The 20,362-nt window shown below is 46.4% G+C and overlaps 1 protein-coding gene across 1 annotated transcript; it reads right to left on the bottom strand.

Moving 5' to 3' along the window:
• Positions 1-2,155: 2,155 nt before the first annotated feature.
• FOXN4 (forkhead box N4) lies at positions 2,156-16,261 on the bottom strand. The gene is made up of 9 exons (XM_032199393.1): positions 16,179-16,261; positions 6,532-6,695; positions 5,545-5,660; positions 5,348-5,461; positions 5,073-5,200; positions 4,581-4,677; positions 4,288-4,495; positions 2,903-3,286; positions 2,156-2,409 (listed from the first exon to the last, which is right to left on the bottom strand). The coding sequence occupies exons 1-9, from the start codon at positions 16,259-16,261 to the stop codon at positions 2,156-2,158; spliced, it is 1,548 nt and encodes a 515-aa protein (XP_032055284.1).
• Between the last annotated feature and the right edge of the window lie 4,101 nt (positions 16,262-20,362).

Genomic DNA, 20,362 nt, shown 5'->3' with positions numbered 1-20,362 from the left:
CGCGTGCTTTGCAGCACCTCTGGCTGCAGGACCTCAGGGGCAATGTGGCAGTGTTGGACACCCCCTTGGCCATGCTGGGGGCTGCGGGGGGAGCTCTCTTTGTCCTTGGGTGGGAAGGGTGCGAGGAGATGTCTTCTGGTGTGAAAGTGTCACTGTGCTTTGTCAGGGGGAGGTGGGGGGTGATGCTCACTGCATGGGAGGCGGGCAGAAACACGCCGCCAAACCGGTGGCAATAAAACGAGCACTGCCCTCAAGGAGGCTTTCCTGAGCTCTTTCATTTTGTCATTGTATGAACAAGGAGGGTCTGAGGAGGGGATGGCAGCTGCTGCTGTAAGGTAGCAAACATTTCTGATCTGTAAGCTGTGTGTAACTATTTCCTGGCTGGGTTGGTTTTCTGGTAGCAGCTGCCTGGGTTCAGTGGTCGGTGCTGAGCTGCAGCGTGCCACCTGCTTGGCACCGGAGTAATTGAGATGCAGCACACCTAGAATGACCCGGGCTTAATGCTAAGAAATAATATTTATTTTTTAAAAAATGAAGACATCGTAGATGAAACCAGTCACAGCAAGTGATCATTAATCACATTTGTTCTTGAACAATAAATTACGATTTGGACCATCGTGCCCTTTTGGGAGGGGCTGCCGTGGCTGTGTGCACTTGGAAGACGTGGCCACGCAACGCTTCCTGGCCCCTGACCCTCACCACTGCGATTTTCAGCACAAGGAACCCGCTCAGGGGCTGCTGCAACCTCCCAGGGGGAGCTGTGAAGAAGTTTGGGTCTGTGGTGGGTGTTTAGTACCTGGACATCAGCTGGAGAGGCTTTCTGCCTCGGGCCAGCCACGTGCACGACCCCTGGAAGCTCCATTAACAAACAGGAACAGACAAAAACACGAGATATAAATATTATTCATGGTCACAGAGGTATAAGTAGACTAAATGCTACATTTCAACTTACAGTTCTCTCTCTTTTTTTTTTTTTTTTTTACTGTTTCATCAATTATTATTTTTTTTGCAGTGTGTGGTACCAAGTATCCAGCAGGACTTGTAAATCTAAAAATCTAAATTAGAATCAATTTTACTTGGATTCATCAGAACAGGAAGACAATTCTGAACTGGTATGGAACAGTTACAATATTTGGTCTCTGATTTTTTTTTTTAAAAAACGTGAGTTTCACAGTATCAAAAGTGCTTATTTAAAAGAAATGTAGTGTAACAAACAGCGATTAAAATTTATGCATTTTTGAATATGAATAATTTAGTTGATGTAAAACAGGTTACTGCAGCATTTTAAAAAATTGAACAGTGCTCAGTTTACATAATTTCTTTTCATAACAATAAATATAAATAAATTTACAAATAGTAATACTGCCTAGCACGAGAATAGACAGAAACACAATACACAGTACTACAAAGAAATCTATTTTTTTTAAAAAATCCTAAAAATAGGCATAATTCCTAAAAACTTCTAGCCAGTGATCAGTTTCATAATTCAGTAGTACCAATTCCTTCATGGGTAAGGACTTTGTTTTTAACCCTAGATATAAGAGTTGTCTGCTATAGATTTGCTTTTTCATTTTTTTTTTTTTGCTCCTTTTCGCTATCTCATAACAATAAATTAGCAATAGTCATGTCAAAATAGTGTTAGAGGTGCAAGTGTCTCCAGAGACTGTATGTGAGCTTTGTTCGATGGCAACAGTCTTTTGGCAATTGAAGAAAAAAGATGAACGTGGTACGAGATCAACTCTTCTGGACTTCACCGTGGTGCTGAGCAGCCCGTTGGCTTGCGGTGGCTGCTGTGTGTGTGACGACATCAACGTCCAGGTCACCGTGCCAGGTAAATGCATTTTCCTTCACTGGGCTCGTCTTTAGCTCAGCTGCATTCTAGTAAAAGTTCCTCCTGATTGATGTTTTCCAAATCCTTAAGAGCTCTCCAGTCCTGCAACACGACCATCCATGCCCCTTCCTCGCTCCTGACATGGGTGAAAGAAGCTCCACAGCCACCAGCTCGAGTTATTTTGGCATCACACGCTGCGTCCCAGTAAATAGCCATCACCTTCCACGTGTCTGTAGGAGGAGCTGTTTTATTGCTTTCGGGTCGGGTTTTAAGGGGTGGGAGAAACTGGCCCCCGAGTTAGAGGTCCGTGGAATGGTGCAAAACTTAGAGCAGAGCGATGGGCTTGTTGCCTTGGGGGTTCATGTACTGAGCTGCCGCCGCCACGTTGTCCAGGGCCGTGTAGGTGGTGTAAAGGCCCGTGACCTGCAAGTCTGAGAAGGAGTGGTCGCTGCCGCTGGACGCAGGGGTGAGGCCGGGAGTGCCTAGGTCACAGTCTGAGAGGTGCAGCGGGGAGTTGCTGAAGGCACCCAGGGTGTCAAGGCTGAAGCTGTCGTCTTTCATTTCCTCCCATATGTTACCTGTAAGAGATTAAATTCCAGTCACAGCAACGCATCCACCCTGCCCAGGCACTGAGTAGGGGGTCAGTCCTTAACTAAAGGGTTTTACGTGCTGCTTAGAAACAGCACAGCTTGCAGATGGTGCCAGCTGTAGTGCAAAGGCACTGAGAGGCTCTTCCAGCAGCAGGCTGGACCTTTCTGGGCAGCATTTATCTACCACATGCTAACCAGAAACTTAGGGACTGTGCTAAGCATCTCTATAAACCAAAGCTGTTCTCCTTTTACAAATGGGCAAAACCACAGCACAAGTAAAGCTGTGATTTCCCAGGGGCAGAGAGATGGGGTGTCCCAGGTCGTTAGCCTGGCACGCCTGCTTACATCTACCGCAGTGCACAAGTTTTTATCTCAGTTAATCCCACCCCAGTGCAGCTGGCTGAAGCCCCGCTTCTGTATTTAGCAATTCCATAACTCTACAAATCCTGCCCTCTGCTCCCCCACATTCCCTCTCCTGTACCTTGCAACGCAAAATCCATAATGCTTGGGTCCAGGGCGTCCACCTCCGTGTTCATGTCGGCGCTCACGGTCAGGAAGTCGGGAGGTGGGCGGCCCAGGGGGTGGTGGGGAAGGGGGCTGGGGCTCATGTCAGGCAGAGCGTGGAGAGGAGGCGTTTGGGCAGGTGCTGGCGAGTCCGGGGCGATGCGAGCCTGGGTCTGGATCTGGTGATGCAGGGGGATGGACTGCAGCGAGAGCGTCATGATGGGCTGGGGCTGCAGCTGGGAGATGGAGATCCGGCCCTGGGCTGCTGCCAGGTGGGTCAGGGTGGAGACCTCGGCCTCTGCCTGTTTGCCAGGCCGCCTGCAGTTCTCCGGTCTGTCAGTGATCAGCTTGTCCAGCTCCTCTGCGCGTGCAGTACCCGTTCCCAAGGAAGAAAAGAGTGAGTTTAACCCCGTTGTTCAAGCAGGGCCCTGTCAAAGCATTTCGCTTGTGAGCACAGCCACAGACTTTTGCCATGAAACTGAGAAGGCAAACAGTGTAATTGTGTGAGAAGCAGCACAGAAGGCAATCTTTGTGCAAAGGGTAAAGAAATGCCATCCACTTCCCTACCCTTAACCCTTACCCTAGTCGAATTCCATGGTAACCCCTAACAGAGCTGAAGAAATGATCACATGAGATTTACACAGAGCAACCAGGCTGCTGCTGATGGCAGCTGACCTGCAGCTGCAGAACTCAGCATCCTCAGGAGGTCTCCTGCTTCCAGGGACACAGAACTCTTTGGTTTTAGGTAAGATTCATCTGAGAGCCTCCTGACTGTTTCAGTGGCACTTTTGTTTTTAAGCAAAGGAGAATGCTACTCATCATTGATTGCATATTACAGAGTTTACAGCAGAAACCTCCAGTTGATTTTGCCAGTATTGAGCTCCTGAAAGCTTCAAAAACTTGTCTTTATAAGTAAGAATGAGAAGGTTTTACTAAAGAGTTTTGCAGAGTAACAGTTAAAACCTGCCACTATAAATACTGACGCTGGAGGCAGCATAACTCCTCAGAAGGTCTTGGATGTGCTAGATCGGTTAACACAGGGGAAAAAGATAACCTCGAACCTGGGGACTGATTTATGCTGAGTACCTCCAGCCATGACCGTCAGTTTGGTCGCCTCCAGCTGCAGCAGCGTCGCCCTGCCACGCAGCCTCAGACCAGCAGCAGTGACTTGACTCAGTGCAGAGCACAGGGGGTGTCTCCGCTGTGCAGGTTTGAGGAGGAGGCTGTTGTAAGGCTGGAATTCTGTGCCAGCCAGCTCTGTGCCACAGAACTAATTTCTTAAGATGCACATATTCCTGGACAAACAGACATTTTTAACCCTCGCCTCTCATATAAGTATTTAAAGTGTAGTATAATCCCTACCTGGGTTAGCCATGCTCCTGTGAATGGCAGCTAAGTCCTTCCGCTTCCACTTCTGCATCTCCTCTTCCATCTTGTCAATCTTGGCAGGGTTGAGAGCCCACAGGCACCCTTTGCGAGAGGTGCCGCTCATCTTGTTCTCCACCTTCTCAAAGCACTTATTGAGGGACAGGTTGTGGCGCACAGAATTCTTCCAGCCATCAGGGGCTGTCTGAAAGATGCAGGAAGGTGTTAGAGAACTAAGTTGTGAACAATATTTGTGATGTTCTACCCCCACCTTGCAGGCGTACACATACCTTGAAGTAGGGGAAGTGCTCCTTCATGAAGCTGTAGATCTCGCTGACGGGGAGACTGCCTGTTTTGCTGTTCTTCAGCGCCATTGCAATCAAGCAACTAGAGGAGAGAGAAACACTTAACAGCAGGCTGCATACACGTAGCCATCCCATCACACCTGCTCCTGGTCTAGCAACCTCAGACACCTGGCTGGTCATGGGATTCCCGTGGTGCTCTGCTTCCCCAGCACCTATAGCCAGGGAGTTTTCAGAAGTCACCCTGTGATCCTGCAGATTTTACGCCTCTGTGCTATTTTTCTACCTTTTTGCTGATTGTCCAGCTGCTCATTTGTTCCTGCCACCCGCAAGGGGCAGTTTCCACAGAACTCTTGAGTGGATGATGGGAATTTTGTTCCCTTCAAAAGGAATCAAATATTCTCATGCTGTTGTGCTTACAGTATTTAAAAACACCTCAGTGAACACTGTGAGCAACGTGCTGTGCTGTTACCCACTCACCTATACGAATAGATGGGCTTGGGGTAATGCTTCGGATGCAGTTCCTGGGCAGAGTGAGGAGCCAGGCGTGGCTGAGAATAATGTGTCTGGGTCCCATAGGGCGGGTTGTAGATGGCTGCTGGGTTGCACTACATGCAGAAGGAAAAGAAGGAAAATGTCAGGTGCAGCATGTCCATGGGTATGTAGGCTTAGGGATTTTCTTTCTCTTTTGATAGAGTTCTAGAGATGATCTTGGAAGGTACTTTGAGACACAGATCACAAGGAAATAACAGTACCTGTGGTGTGTTCTGGGCCATAGCAAACACTTGCTGTGAATGAGGAGGAGGGAAGAGTTGTTGCTGTGTCTGTAAACCAGGAGATGGCTGCCCACCTACAGGGTACTGGCTCATCTGCTGAGATGAAGACAACAGACATGTCAGTCTTGAAATTACCAACATCTTTTCCTAAGAAGTGTTGCAAGGGTTGCTCTTACATTTGCTCCATGTGTTGAAATAGAATTCAAACCCAGGATTCCCTGTGGCAGGCTGGCCTGGACATGAATCATTGCTCCAGGTGCTCCTGAGGAGTGCATATTGCTTGCCACAGGACCTATTTTGGAGAAAGCAAACGCAATAACTGTTCACATGAAAGTACACGTCAGAAAAGAGAGCTGACATTTATTTTTAATAGATGCAGTTATCACAGCCAAGCTCTGGAGTGGATAATCACACCTCTCTATAGCTTTCCATCCCCAAAGAACCCTGAACATTTCACAAATTGCAAAGATGACTTCAGCTGCTTCTAAAACTTGTTATGCAGGGAATGAAAGATGACAGCTGTTTAACAGTCCACAGCGGTGCTACAGACACAGTATCTTACTAAAGAAAAAAAAAGAAAAAAACACAAATTCAGCACTATTTGTACTTCAGATATATTTCTGCTCTAAAGGAAGCAGGATGATACACTGAGCTCTCTCAGCAAAATGCCTCAGGGAGCAAGTGTGTTTACCTACAGAAAGTTCACACCAAAAAGAAAGGCGTTCAGTGAACATATGCTGTAAGTCTGTATGAAGCAAACAGGTATGGGGTAAATAAGATGCTCTTAATTTTATCAATGTTGAAACAAACAAGAAAGATTAATTACCTAATTTCACGGCTGTTGAAAACCTCTGAAATGCAAGTCTTAAATACCTTGGCCCGAGTTCACACAAGGCCACAACAGCTACACTGAGCAGAACAGTCAATCGGACCCTGAGATCGCTGTTGTGACTGCTAGGACTCTGCCTCTTCAAATGAAAGAAATATATCAACGATATCCTCATTATCAGAAGACAACAGCCTCCAGTCTTCTGGCAGGAAGTGAAATGTAATGTACCTAAAACAAATCTACTCATAGGAGAGTTGGTGTATGTGGAGGAAAGCAAGAGGGGCAGGAGGCCGTGACATTTCAAGAGCGGTTGTTTAACCTCCTGACAGTTTACCTGTCTGTTGTAGCAATGCATTCTGAGCTCCAAGGCTAAAATCCATTCTTCCACTGGCCATCTGTTGTAAACGAGGAACATCAACAGATGTCAGCCACGACAAGGACTGCAAGTCACTGGGGAGGTCATCTTCGCTCAGCTGGGAGGGGTCAGAAGCTAAGAGCCTGTAAAATAGCGTGAAAGGTTAGAACAGAGCAGAGATGCTGCTAGTCTGTCCCTGGTAAAACAGGAGATGTCTGGGATGCCTGAGCTCATGAAGGTCAGCAGGGAAATCACATCAGGCTGGGATTCTGCTTGCAGAGTTCAGATGCGACCTTTTGTTTCACAGCTAGCTGGTCACCAATGTCCTTAGCCCATAATCATGTGTTGCTTTGTACAACACGAAATGTTTTAGTTAAGAAACCTTCTCTTGCAGTATTTGGAGGGGAAGGAAGCATGAGAACCTGGAAGAGAAACTGCCTGGAAACAAAACCAAAGCTGATTCATTGTTTTCACATTTGTCAGAAGTTTGCACTTGTATGGCCTTGATGGAGAAGAAACCTGTCAGGATTTTTAACCTGGCAAATTCACATGAACCTTGAAATCCAGTGAGCAGCCAGCCTTGGAAGAAGTTTCTGTGCTGAGATCTTCCAGAACCTGCTGCTGGCTTTAAACCTGGAGAGAGCTTTTCCCAGCCTCTGTACTCATTGGCGGGGACAGATAGGCAGAGATCTGCTGCATAAACAAAATTACAGAATGAGCTGTTGATCTCTTCCATTTGGGCATATGAAGTTATTGATACATTACAAGGAACCATGAGGCATGTGAACCAATTCTTTTAGGCAGTTTTTACATACTAAATGATCTGAATGAAGAGCTACAGAGTAAATAAACAAGACCATCCAGTCTGTCTTTAGCTGACAAAACTGAGGCAGAGCTGTGACAGACTGCTTTTGGGTTAAAGCTCTGCTCTGACACATTCTGCGTGCTCCTTAACACCTGCCTTTGTTTTGCTTCTGATGGCATGTGTTGTACAAAACTGAAATAATGGGAGACATTCATAGTACTCACAAGCTTCTGTGGGGTCAAAACTCCAATTAAAGTCAACAAAAAGTATCACGAATGAAAGGATAAACTGTTTTACTTCTGTTAAACTTTGTCTCAGCAGTCACGGCAATCTTGAGGACTGCAGCAGCACTTAGGACATATCATTAGAGACCCAGGGCAAACCCAGCAGGATTCCTGTCCAAGAAGACACCTTTCTCATCCAGAAGAACAGTTTGGTTGGATGTAGTTGGTTTTCCTTTTGAAACAAAGCCTTTAAAGAGCTCTCTTGTAGAAGTGTTAAAGCCAGCTGCATGGCACTAACGCGTGTTTGCTGCCAAATAATGATGCAGAAGCCTTAAATAAATCTGGTCTCTTGCTGGAGCATCTCTTAGGTTTTACATGGTTCCAAAGCAGCTTAACAGAGGGAGCCAGAGCCGTAGTGCCTGGCTGCCCAGGAGCTTTCAGCTCCTCTATTCAGGATTTCCAGAAACACGCATCAAACTTCCCCAAACTATTATCTGGTCGATCGTTAAAGCAGAATTTAATGTATTTGTTTGTAAAAAGACTGTGAAAAGAAAAAGCAAAAGAAAAGACACTCATGAGCAGGAGCCAAAAGCCCAAATCCTGGCCAAAACATCTCCGAACCTCTCTCCCAGCCTACCCTGGCTTCTTTCTCTTACTGTAGTTATAGTGCAATAATTAGCATTGCCATGGTTACCCCTGTTCAGTTATTTTGTGAGGCCTGGGACTTAAATACATAAAAAGAATGTCAGGTGACCGCTCTGCTGGCCCAGACATTGGCTGGATCGGAAGAAAACAAGGGCATTAAATGATTTGAAAACTGGGCAGGCTCATGTCGTTTGCAACAGTTGGCCCCCTTCATTGTAAGCCGATAACCCATTGTGGAGCAACGACTGTTGCCCAGTGGCACGTGGCCTCGATTGTTTTTTTTGGGATTCTTGCTTAATTGTTTTTTCCCCCCACCCCCTTCCCTCCTCCCTTTTACCAACCCCACATTAATCTGGCCGGATGACAGCCGCCACGCAGCGCGCACACACTGCCATCTGGCACCCTGCTCCCCGCAGCCCGGGCAGCGAGCGCCGGGGTCAGCTGGGCGGCGCGGGTCAGCACCCACCGCACACGCCGCCTGTCAGCCCGGGGATCAACCCTGCACGGGCTCCGCAGCAGCAGCAGCCGTCGTCTCTTCGGGGAGAAGAGGTGTCCCCACCTTGTTCTCGCAGGTCTTGCAGCGGGGGCTCCGCACGCAGCTCCTGCGGGGCACTGGGCGCTGTCCTGGGCGCCGTCCCACTTCGGGCAGCATCACTCCCTGGCCACACTGCGTCCCATCCCATCCCTGCTCTGCCATGACCAGTGCGGACCAGGTGATGACAAGGACAGTAGCTGAATGTTTAGGTCTATATCAGTCACCAAACTCCTTTTTAAGCACATACCAAGATGCAATAACATCTAGTAACAAGGCGAGCTGCACAAGCCAGCTCTTTTTCCAAAACAATGATATTTTCTTCCCTTCCCCACACTAGTGCAGCACAGCTCTTTGAAATCACTCTTACAGTCCTTTTACAGTCACCCCTGCTGCTCACACACACAGAATAACTGCCAGAACAACTGTCTTCATTGATCATGGGACTAAAAGTAAATTTAATCAGACTAAAATAAATATTTCACATTTAAGGACTATTCTTCTGGTTGTCCTCACAATGAATGCTGAAGTTTCATACACCTTAACGAAGGTGAGGCTGCTTACAGCACACCAACTGCTGTCCAGCAGAGGTGTTTAAATGCCCAGCTAAAAGCAGCTTATCTCAGTACGCAGGCTCAGTGTGTGTCCAGCTTTCAGTGAAAAACACTGAGCTAACTGTCTCTGGAAGGAGAGTTGGGCACAGTAATACCTAACATTTTAATCTCTTGGGGTTCAAACTGTCCGACCTGCAAAATGGGCTGTGCCAGGCCAGCTACAGATGGATAAATGCGGGCTGTGATTTCCTGTACCCTGATTCTGTTCCCCTCCGCCATCCCTTTCATCTCACATTTGAGGGTAAACTTCAGGAGTCAGAGATCGTGTCTTTAGATGGGTGTTCACAGCCCTGGCACAATGGGGCACTGTAGTAAAAGCAGCCATTTCCTTTCAAGGCATGTAAATGAGATAAATAGTGATACGCTGTAATTAATGCACACTGCCCAGAGTGTCCCCAGCTGCACATTCCCCAGGGCTGCCTGCTACACACGCCGAGCTGTGCAGAAAGGCTCCCTCCATGCCAAACATGTTGCAAACCCAGTGTTAGTTTTTAAAGGTGTGGTGAAATTAGCAACTCCTTTTTTACCCCTCTCCTTGCAAATCTCTGCAGGAAAACCCTTCAGTTTCACTGTGTTTCTGTCCTAGAAAGGCCACCACATCTGTAGGACTCCACACGATGGTGAGGAGTCATGCTGCGCTACGTGATGCTGCAGTGCTCAGTGCTAACATTTGTCTTTGCTGTCTACTCTACCACACGTTGCCCCAAATATTTACCTGCTCAGGAAAATAGCCCTTGGCCAGCAGCCAGCCCACAGAAAGTTTACTTGAAACAGGAAAAGTGGCCGTTAAAATGAGTCCCCTTTCCAGACCTCCTTATGCTGAGCTCCAGAGTTTCCTGCCAGGAATCACTGAGGAATTGGAGTCCTGCACTGGATGCACACCTGACCAAGCTCACAAGAGCCTGTCAGCAGTGCAAAACCACTTGTTACACATACCTAAGCTCAATTTCTTCCCCTCACGTACACGTGTGCTGCTGGCACATCTGCTGTTTTGAATGATTAACGTGGCACCGGCAGGAGACACCAACGGAGCACCTAGCTACAGGGAAAGATTCATTCCTGGCACCACCTTGCAGAAGCCTGCAGCATGAGAAAAGAATTTGGCTGTGTATTTGTACATCTGACCTTAGCATCCTTCCTCGTGTTGAGCTGTTCTAACGCAGCTGGACCTAATGAGCTGGATGTAACGTGGCGGTCACCGCAGCCTGCTGTCAGCATGAGCTCCCTGCTTCCACGCTCACAGGCTCTGTTGTGCAAGGAACTCGGCGCTGGAGAGCACAGGAACCTTCAGCACTATTACAGAAAGTCCACCAAACACGTCTGCTGAGACTAAAGAAAAGCTTGGCAGTGACCAGCACACCCTAAACTATTTCGTCTCCAGGTGGTTCAGCCAATAACGGGGCATTCTGGCTTGTGATACGGCACGGGAAGCTACACGCTGCTGTGCACCCTCAACCTCCCACCCTTCAGGGGGCTCTGCCTGCTTGGAGCATGCCCCTAAAAGATGCCAAGCACTCAAACTGATGTTGATGTTGTAGGGTGAATCTAGTGCTACGGGCTCTCTCAATTGCATCTGTTCTAAATAAATTGAGACCAAACATTGTGGCTGCACTTGGCATGTTCAGCTTCAAGCACAGTTTCAGGATGCCTCACTCAATAGACAATTTTCGTTACCATTGCTAGTACTTCTGAGCTTTTTGCTTATGCACAAGCAATGGAACTGTTCAACAAGTCAAAGCAATCAGGGTGATAGGTCCTTAATTAGCTGTTTGCAACAGTTCACCCAGTGAGTGACAACTGAACTGGAGAAGTCCTCAGAAAACCCATTCTGGAAGCAGTTAGGAGAAACTGTTTGCTTTTGTCTGGGGTTACGCAAGGTCCTTAGAACAAGCACAACAATTTCCCTTATGTAAAAGAACACAAGGAAAATATTTATGTTTGTGACTCCTCAGCTGTCTCCATGGTGAGAAATACTCTTTTATTAAAGGAGTCAGCTTCCCTGTCTCCTTCTGCTCCTCATCCCATCTGTCCTGCTCTTTCCCTCCACACACTCCTCCTCGCACTCTCCCCCTCTGCAGGTGTTTCCCTGCACGAGGTTCTGTTTTCCAGGCTCCACAGCCATCTGCCTCCTTCCTCCCCATTCCTGCGCCAGCTCCTCACCTGCTATCTAGCCTGCCTTTCTCCTCCCTACCTTCAAGTTCTTCTAGCAATTTCTGGATTTGCTGGAAACAAGAACAGAAATTAGGCAGCTTTCAGGGGACAGCCAGAACATCTCTCCTCAGCTACAACTCAGGAAACTTTGGATTAGATGAACCAAAGCTAGCAAGGAAAAAGCAAATAACACAATTACCCCGTCAGGTGTTGCTGTTCTCCTTGCCTTACACCATGGTGCAGAAGAGAAGACGATTCTCCAAAAACCTCCCACAAAGACACTTATGCTCTAACAGATCCAGCTATACATGCTCTTGGAGACTTTTATACATCTCAGCTTGGGGTTTCCCAACACCCCGTTACATCATTTCGGTCTGGGATGAAGGGAAACTGAATTACGAGTGACCTGCACGATTTGCTTAAGCCTAAGAGGAAGTTAGCAGCAATGTCAGCACCGAACTCCCAGGCGCTCACTCCTTGCTCTGCTTTGCCCACACAATCATCCCTTCTTCCCATAGAGTGAGATTTGCCAAATGCTGCCTGGATCTTCATCTACAATCTGTTTTGTTTAAATAAAATTAAATAAAAAGTCACCCAGCAACTCTGCTTTCTGTGCAGGGGAGGTTTTTGTCGATGGGTAAAATAAGAGCGATGTGCCCTGAGCACGGGAGCTTGCTCAGAGGAATGCTGGAAAGATACAGATTCCTTTTCTGCTTCCTTGTCTTGAGCTGGAGGTCAAGCACCTTTTGTAAGGTAACGCAGGAGCTCGGTTCTGGTTTCACTGGAAACAGAAGCCACAGAAGCCCACAGGATAGTGCCTGGATACAAACCAGTCCCTTCTAGCTCTGGCAGTAACTACAAGACAATCTGAGGAGCAAGGGCCACTATTTTTTATTAGTGCTGATTAGCACATTTCAGGAACTGCATAGGAAACAGTTGAGCTAATCCACTTAAATCAATCCACAGCGGCCCGAGTTTGACTGATTCCTAGGAGGTTTCTCACATTTTTTTTGAAAGAATGAAGCAACTCCTGTGATGAAATTCCTCCGACACATCGAGTCATTATCTCACTCCCTGTCAGACACACATGGTGTCAAGGGAATGGACACTGACATTTTCTTCAGGAACAATTACGGTGTCGTTAGTTATGCATTTGTAACCTTTTGTCTGCAGAAATTTACTTCTTGCAAACTCCCAGCCTCCATCTACCCACAGGATTGACTGGCAGACATCCCAAACCGTAGCTCGCTCTCCCTAGTTCAAACCCAGATATGAGACTACCACCTAGGAGAGCTGAAAGGTACCCGGCATCACATAAAGACTGTCCCCCTTTTTCACCCCTGCATGCAGTCACATCTGGAACATACGAAACACAAAGGTTATGTGTATAGAATTAATTTATACACATGATAATTCAGGTCTTATGGGATTTGCTGCCAGTCTTAAGTAATTTCTGGATCAATAGCTGGAGGAAGTGACACCGTGACTGTTTGGGACAAGAACTGAAGAGCAGCTTAACCAAGAAAACCCTTTACCTTTTAAACATGACTTGATGATAAACTGTGGTAGTATAAAGTGATTATTACAGCAAAAAATAATCATCAGAGTGCCTAATCAGCTAAATATAGAGCAATTTAAGAACCAAAGGGATGATTAAAATGGGATGAAGGGGGATACAGTCCACTAACACGCTAAGTGCTTTATGGTGGAGTAACTGCTGATGACCAACCAAAAGGATTGCTACTCAGAACTTGATTCCAGTTTAACGTGAATAGAAAACGCATTACAAGGCCTTCAAGATACAACATAAGGCTTCTGTCAGTTGGAAGTATATCATAATACACAGCTAAGATACAGTGAAAGAATAAAACCACTGTTCTTACGCAAAATGCTGAGCTGCTGGAGTTCAAGTCCACTTTAGCCAAGCCAAAAGTAAACTGTTGTAAATCCGTTACTCTAACCTCATCTGCCTCACTGGGGCTTCTCGTGCTAAAGACCTTCATAGTAAATCTGATTCTGCACTTGCATTCATTGCCATAGATCTTCTACTTCTCTTGCACCAATTAAACTAGACTGCATGAAGATAAACTGCAAATTTCAGGGAAAAAAAAAAAAATACTGCAAGAAGACCACAACACTCATGAACTGAATCTCAAGGACCAGCTCCAAACCCACTGAAGACCATGGGAGCTCTCCACTGCTTTGGTAGCTTTGAGTTGGCTCCTGTAACACACACAGCTTTGTGCTGAGATAACCACAAGTGCACCACTGCACTTGTACCCTGCTTATTGCTTTGATGTTGATATCAAAATATTTACACTAAAACATAATATTAGGTTTTTAATTGTAATTAACAAAGTGTTAGTAAAGTGTTTAAAAACTCCAAGTGTTATTATTCTCTGCCTTTATTCCCTGAAAAGTAACATGAAATCATTAGAAACCTTTGTCACCACTACAATTACGAAAACAGTGACAGAAGCAGTATTTTCTTTGGGAAAATCTGCTAGTATCAAGTTTTGCTCTGCACTGATAGCCAGGCAGTGAAAGCTCCATAACAACATAGGACTTGGAGAAGCTATGATGGCCCTTAATCATTCCTATAGAGTGTGATGTTTTATATCCCACAGCTGAATCTGCAGAACAGATATTTGTCTAAAATCATTTTATTATGGTGCAAAAAGTGCTTGGACTTTGCATAGAGCAGTCCTGAGGATTAGGCTGCTATCTGCTACCTCAAATTTACTGTAGATGCTTTAGGTCCAGAGAATTCTAATGTCTGCTAAAATCATTTTTTCCTACTTTTTTTAAAGCAAACCCATAGTTTCAGGCTCTATGCATAAATACAGGAAAACGTGTTGGCATTTACTGATTTGATCCCCTGCCCACATGCACACGCGCTCTCTCCCTTTTCAGTGTTTCTTCCTGCAGCCTCCCAGGAAAGCCTGGTCTCCTCTGAGTCCAACTGCCCAATTGAAAGATTCCAAGTGAGACAGAAGAGTATTCTCAGCACAGCCCCAGCCTCCCACTCACTAATTGGAGGCCATTCCCATTTTGTGGAGCCTTGATGCTCCCCCATGGAGCACTCAGGACTGTGGGTTCCAGTCTTGGACTGTGGTGACAGCAGGAGAGTAAACAGAGCTGATAGAATTTGACAGGTCTATTCTTTTCTTAAAATCATTCAGTCTAAAAGATTTTCTTTTACATAATCCAAAGTGTTTTCTCATGAAGTAGGACAAATACTGCTCTGCATTTATGGTGCAGTTCAGATTTTATGCATTTTTACCAGAATTTGCCACTATTAAATGAGGTCAAATAATTCATTTTAGAACTGCAGTAAAGAAATCACAAATGGGTGGAAAACGTTAGAGAACTCTGATCGCTGAGTTCAAAATGCTTAACAGAGAATTAACAGTAGTTTTAAAAAGAAGCTGACCCCGATAAAAGGAGAAACACTTACAGTTCCTTTGCTGGCAGTAAAATAAATTCAACCTTTCACAGTAAAAAAAGTGGTTTTGTTTTTCTGTAGCTATGAGTTAAAGAATAGCTCTCTCCATACCCAGGGTCTTTGTTAAGGTGGTGAGTTCTTCAGGGCACCGGTACAGACTTACATGCAAAGTACCCAGAAGCCTCTCTCATACACTCCCGTCATTAAATACTGAATAATTTCTTTACAAATATTTACATAGCCAGCAAAATGCCTATAGCAAACAGCGTTTTCATAAACAGCAAAACAGAGTTCCACGAACCTTTTTTTTTTCCACAGTGGCTTCAGAGAGAATTGCAAGTCACTTGTTGAGCTGCAAGAGGCTGCAGAGCAGTGTTTGCATTTTGAATAGAAAGAGGCTGTTAGAAGAATACCTGCAGCTGACCCCTCTAACACACAAACGTGTGACAACACCCTCAGGCTGGGAGGAAGGGGATAGTCCATCACTCCTTATTTTAAAACAATAAAAAGGGGTTTGTTTTGTTTTTAACTGTGAGAACCAGATCACGTTCTGCTGTTACGTATTTCTTGGAACTCGGCATCATGTGACAAGATGTAACCTAGCTTAACCCAGCGCGCTGTAATTCGTGCAGAACTGTCCTGTGACTTCTAACAACACTTTTACATGATAAATGTATCAGTATTGGCATAGGCAAATTATCAGAGGCTGCTGACAAAACCAGATTTGTTCCCACTGATAGTAGCTGAACTCTGGCATAAGTCAGCTCTTTGAAGTACTACATAAGTACTTGTTTTAATGAAAAACTCTTCCATGTGATGTAGTCATTCAATGACTACTTCATAATAATGCAAAATGCAATCTGAAAGGGAACTTTTACATAATTAAAGAAGAATATCCTTGTCTGGCAAAGCCCTTAGAGTAGAGAGAGCTTACTAGAAGGTCAGCCCGAGGCTCTGAAGGTGTATTTATCAGAAATGGCTTAGCACCAAAACACTTTAAACAGGAATACTTGCAATAAGTAACGCATTATAAGCAGTCACCACCTTAGAAAGCCAATTTGGTGCAGAGAAGTAACGCAGCTAGCTTTTTTTGGACAGCAGGATTTCTAGATACTACATTTTGGTACAGAAATCATGAAAACTGTTAAAGAACCCTCAGCCAGCAGGCTCTGGCAGTGCAGTGCGTGCCGCCGGGTGGGTGAGAGCTCACCTGTACTCCTGCGAAGGGTGGAGGCTCTGCCCTGCGTTCCTAACGCCTCCTGACATGATGCACGGGAGATCGCTCTCTATCATCTCCTTCGCAAAAGACAAGAAGAAAACAGAAGGGGAAGGAAGCATTCACACGGTGGGGTAGCTATCCAGCACTTCAGCACCGGAGTTTGGGGGGGTAAATCAACAAAATCCCCACTCAGGCACCTGGGCTGGAGGGGAACGGAGTCTAAGGAGCCCCCCCACCGTCACCCACCGGTCGTTATTTGGGGCTTTGAGGGGCTTTGAGGGAGGGGGGGACCCCCCTCAGCCCCTGTGGGGCTTTCGGTGCCGCTTCAGCGCCGGGACCAGCCAAAAAGGTGCCCTTTTTTGGGGAGGTTTCGAGCCTTTCACCGCGCTGCCTCAGCCCCCCGGGGTGGGGGGGTGGGGGGGGGGGCACACACCGACAGGCCCCGCAGAGCTCGGCCGCCCCCCACCGCCCCCACAAACCTGGCGGCCCTCGGCGGGGTGTCCCTCTGGCGACCCTCGAGGAGGAGGAGGAGGAGGAGGAAGAAGAAGAAAAAGGATGGGGGGGGCTCGGAATCCGCTGGTTGCCCTCAGCGGGGGCTCAGCCCGGCGCTTCGGGGCCCTCCGTGAGGGGAGGGGAGAGGTTGGAGGTGCAGCCCTCAGTGAGGTGAAGCCCCCCCAACCCCCGGAGGAGGAGGAGGAAGAGGAAGGCTCAGGGGCTGGGGCTGCGGGGAGCGCGGAAAGCGCCGGGCGGCGGGGCCGGGGCTGGCTCCAGCCCGTTTTTAAATTTCCCTCTCAGGAGCTGTCCAGCCTGGAGCATGCGCGGCCGGGGCCGCCCGCAGGGTCAGGGCCGGGGCAGGGCAGGCGGAGCGCGGCGTATAATTAACCCCCCCCCCCTCCTCCCTTCTCTTTTTCTCCACAGACCTGGCTGTGATTAACGCTAAACGAGCCGAGTTACGTAAATAAAGTAATTAATTAAAAAGAAAAAAACGACTTCTCGCAACTTTCTGGGGGCGTTTAGTAGTGAGGGGGGGGGGGGACACACACACCCACCGAGCCGCCTCAGCGCCTTCAAAGAGGCGGGTGTGGGGGTGAGACCCCCTGAGGGGGAGCTGCCGGGGACCCCCCCAAGCCTCCTCCGGTCCCGTTTCGGTGAGGAGGCAGCGCCCTGGGCTCTCCTCTCCCTCTCCTCCTCTATTCTCCCCGCTCTGCCCGCCGCCGGGCCCGCCGCTCCTCAGCCCGGCCTCCACCCCCCGGCCGGCCGCGGGAAGGTGCCCGCGAGCGGCGGCCCCGAGCCCTCCGTCAGGCGGGCCCGGCGGCGGGCACACCGCGGGGAGGCGCCGGGGCTCTGAGGAGAAAGGCCCGGAGGGGAGAAGGGTGGCCGGGGTCGGGCTCAAAGCAGGGCGAGGGGGCTCCGGAGGGGCGCCTAAAGAAGCGAAACCTTAAAAAAATAAAACGAAATGGGTGAGGGGAACCCCCCCCACACCTTCGCCTTGCCTCTGAAGGGGGCTGAGGGGAAGCTGCTCTCCCTGCTGGGGGTGCCTGTGGAGTTTAAGCTAACTCACACTTGTACCTCTTTCTTAAATGTTTTTAAGCATGCTACACCTACCCAAAAGTGAACTGTAAAGGTGCGAGGTTAGGCCAGCATTACCTCCAAATAGCATTACCTCCACATAACAGAGATGGGAGCAAAACGCCTTAACCACAGGCAAAAAAAGTGCCAGTGGAGGGGCAAACCCAGAAAATATTGGCCTGGGCTTGTCGGGTCTTGATTTGCTTTACCAGATTATTCTTCCCGTAAATCCCCCATCGAAACAGGTCTCTACCTTACTTGTCATGAAAGGTGGCCTCTGCGTAGAAGCGGTTTGAAATCAGTGATGAAACCGTGTTGTTCAGGCTTTGCATAAAGTGTAAGTGTGGAAACACTTTACATGTGTGGAATGAAAATGCAGATCTCATGAGAAATCTGTTTGCTTATGCCTGACAGTTTGCCATGTGGTACAGAGGGAATGGAATGTGAAGGCAGGGGAGATCTTTTCTTCTGCTCTTAATGAGAATCTGTTCACTTTGATGAGCATCAAAACTCCCTCTGTTAATTACTGTCAATAGAAATGGAGAGTAATCAATACTTCTTAGCAGCAGGGCCTATCCCAGGCACATCTGGAGAGCCAAATAGGAGCATTAAAAAAAGTAACAGTACTGCTGGAGCCTAAGGCATAGATTTCGCACAGTTGCAAGTGTTTCCTAAATTGCAGTGATATGTTATACTGTTGTGTTTTTTTGTTGTTGTTGTTTTGTTTTTTAACTTAAGGTCTACTTATAGTCTTTATAATCTTACCTTGCAACTTAAAAACATTTTTTTTTTTTTTTTTTTTTTTGTTCCTGTAGCTAAAATATTTGTAGGAGCGGTATAAAGATAAAACCTGATATTTCTTTTAGAATTCCTGAGAATTCACTTTGGCCATTGTGTTGAACTTTCTGCTCGGCTGGTTTCCTTGTAGTAATGCATATAATGTACAGATTCGTTTCTCTCATTCAGGTGATTTGCATACCTCCTGCTTGGAAGGGCCGGATTATAACAGGTATGAAGTAGACGGGTAGGTAGTTTGTACCTGTCTTGCTCACTAGGGGAGCTTAAACTGAAATGTAAAGGGATAAAGAGCTTAGTTCACCAAACACAGAGAAGAGTACTTAGCAAGTTGCAACAAGGAAAGTTCTGGTTAAACATTATGAAGAAGTTTTCACAAGGGCACAGAAGGATGGTGAATCTCAGCCCTTGGAGATACTTTTAAAATTTGGCTGGACAGAGCTCTGATCAAATCAGTCTGCTTTGGCCCTACTTTGAGCAGAGATTTTGTGCAGAGACCTTTGGAGATCCCTTCCAACCTAAATTACTCTGACTCCATGAAAGTAACACGTAGTACTCCTTGCCAAACACAAACATAAATACTTGCAGGCTGGTGTTTTCACTACTGTTAAGCAGAGCAGGTGGTAGAGTTTGCCAGTTACCAGCTGAAACATTGTTAAACCTATGAAACAGTTTTAAAACACAAAGTTTCCTCAATAAACAACTGGCCTTAGAAGTTACTATGTTTTGTTGTTGTTGTTGTTTGTTTTGTTTTGTTTCATTTTCTGTTATCTCCTTATGTTTTTCTTCAGAAATTCTTTGATTCTTTTGTATTAAGAGATGGCATCTTGAAGTTTGAATGCAGGTAAACTGCAAGTTGATGATTGGATTCAGAGACTGACTGTAGTCATTTTTCCCATGTTTTAAGTGTTTTCTCACACAGTTAATGTTACACTGAAGGTATTGTGCAGTCTGAGAATAGCATGACAATAGCAAGAAAAGGGATATTGTTGTGTATGGTTTTCTTACACACATTAGCTGGGTTCCTTTTACACGTTTTAAAATGAGACAATACAAGATGTGGACAATTACTGTTTTTGTTTATAGTCTTGTCTAAGTTAAAGAATGGGTCAAGTTCACCTGACACAATTGAAGCTATTTGTGTAGTGAATATTAGCAAATAATGTGTTAGGTACTTCTGTTCTGCCAGATTCTATCTAATTTATTTTGGGGCATGGAAAACCACATGTAGCCTTTAAAATACCATAATGCTCAGCAACTAAATTCTTCCCTTCTTTGGAGTAACTAAAGTTTTATTTTCCTCACTCTCAAGTATATTTTAGGAGGTAAGTCAGAAAAAGCAAGGGAGAGTTGAGGAACCCTCAAAAATTATCTGTGATAACTCAGTGAAGGTTTTGATGACCTCTGTGTTCCATCTAGTCAGGCTATAAAATCAAAATATTTCCCCTTCCTCAAACCAATTTGGACTGGTTATCACAGTTGAATGCAGAAAGACTGAAAAGCTGCTTCATGTTTTTACATCATCATTTTTGTAAAAGGACTTTAACGTGTCCAGACCCTCAGTCTTTTAGTCCTGGCTTGGCATGTTCTCTGGTTGTAGTTTTCATCCTTCTTGGCTGGGTATCTAAAATGTGTGGAGAAAAAAAAAAATGGTAAAAACTGAGATCAGTGCCCTCTCCTTAGTGAAATGGGGTGCTTCTAAAAGCAGTTCATGTTTCTTAAAAAGGAATAATTTCCTTGCACACTTCAAGCCAGCTTTGTTTTATGTGAAAGTGGATTCTTTACCTCCACCCAGTGCCTTTACAATTCAT

This window comes from Aythya fuligula, chromosome 17, assembly GCF_009819795.1.
Source record: "Aythya fuligula isolate bAytFul2 chromosome 17, bAytFul2.pri, whole genome shotgun sequence".
Taxonomy (NCBI): Eukaryota; Metazoa; Chordata; class Aves; order Anseriformes; family Anatidae; genus Aythya; species Aythya fuligula.
This window is presented reverse-complemented; position numbering and strand designations above follow the sequence as displayed.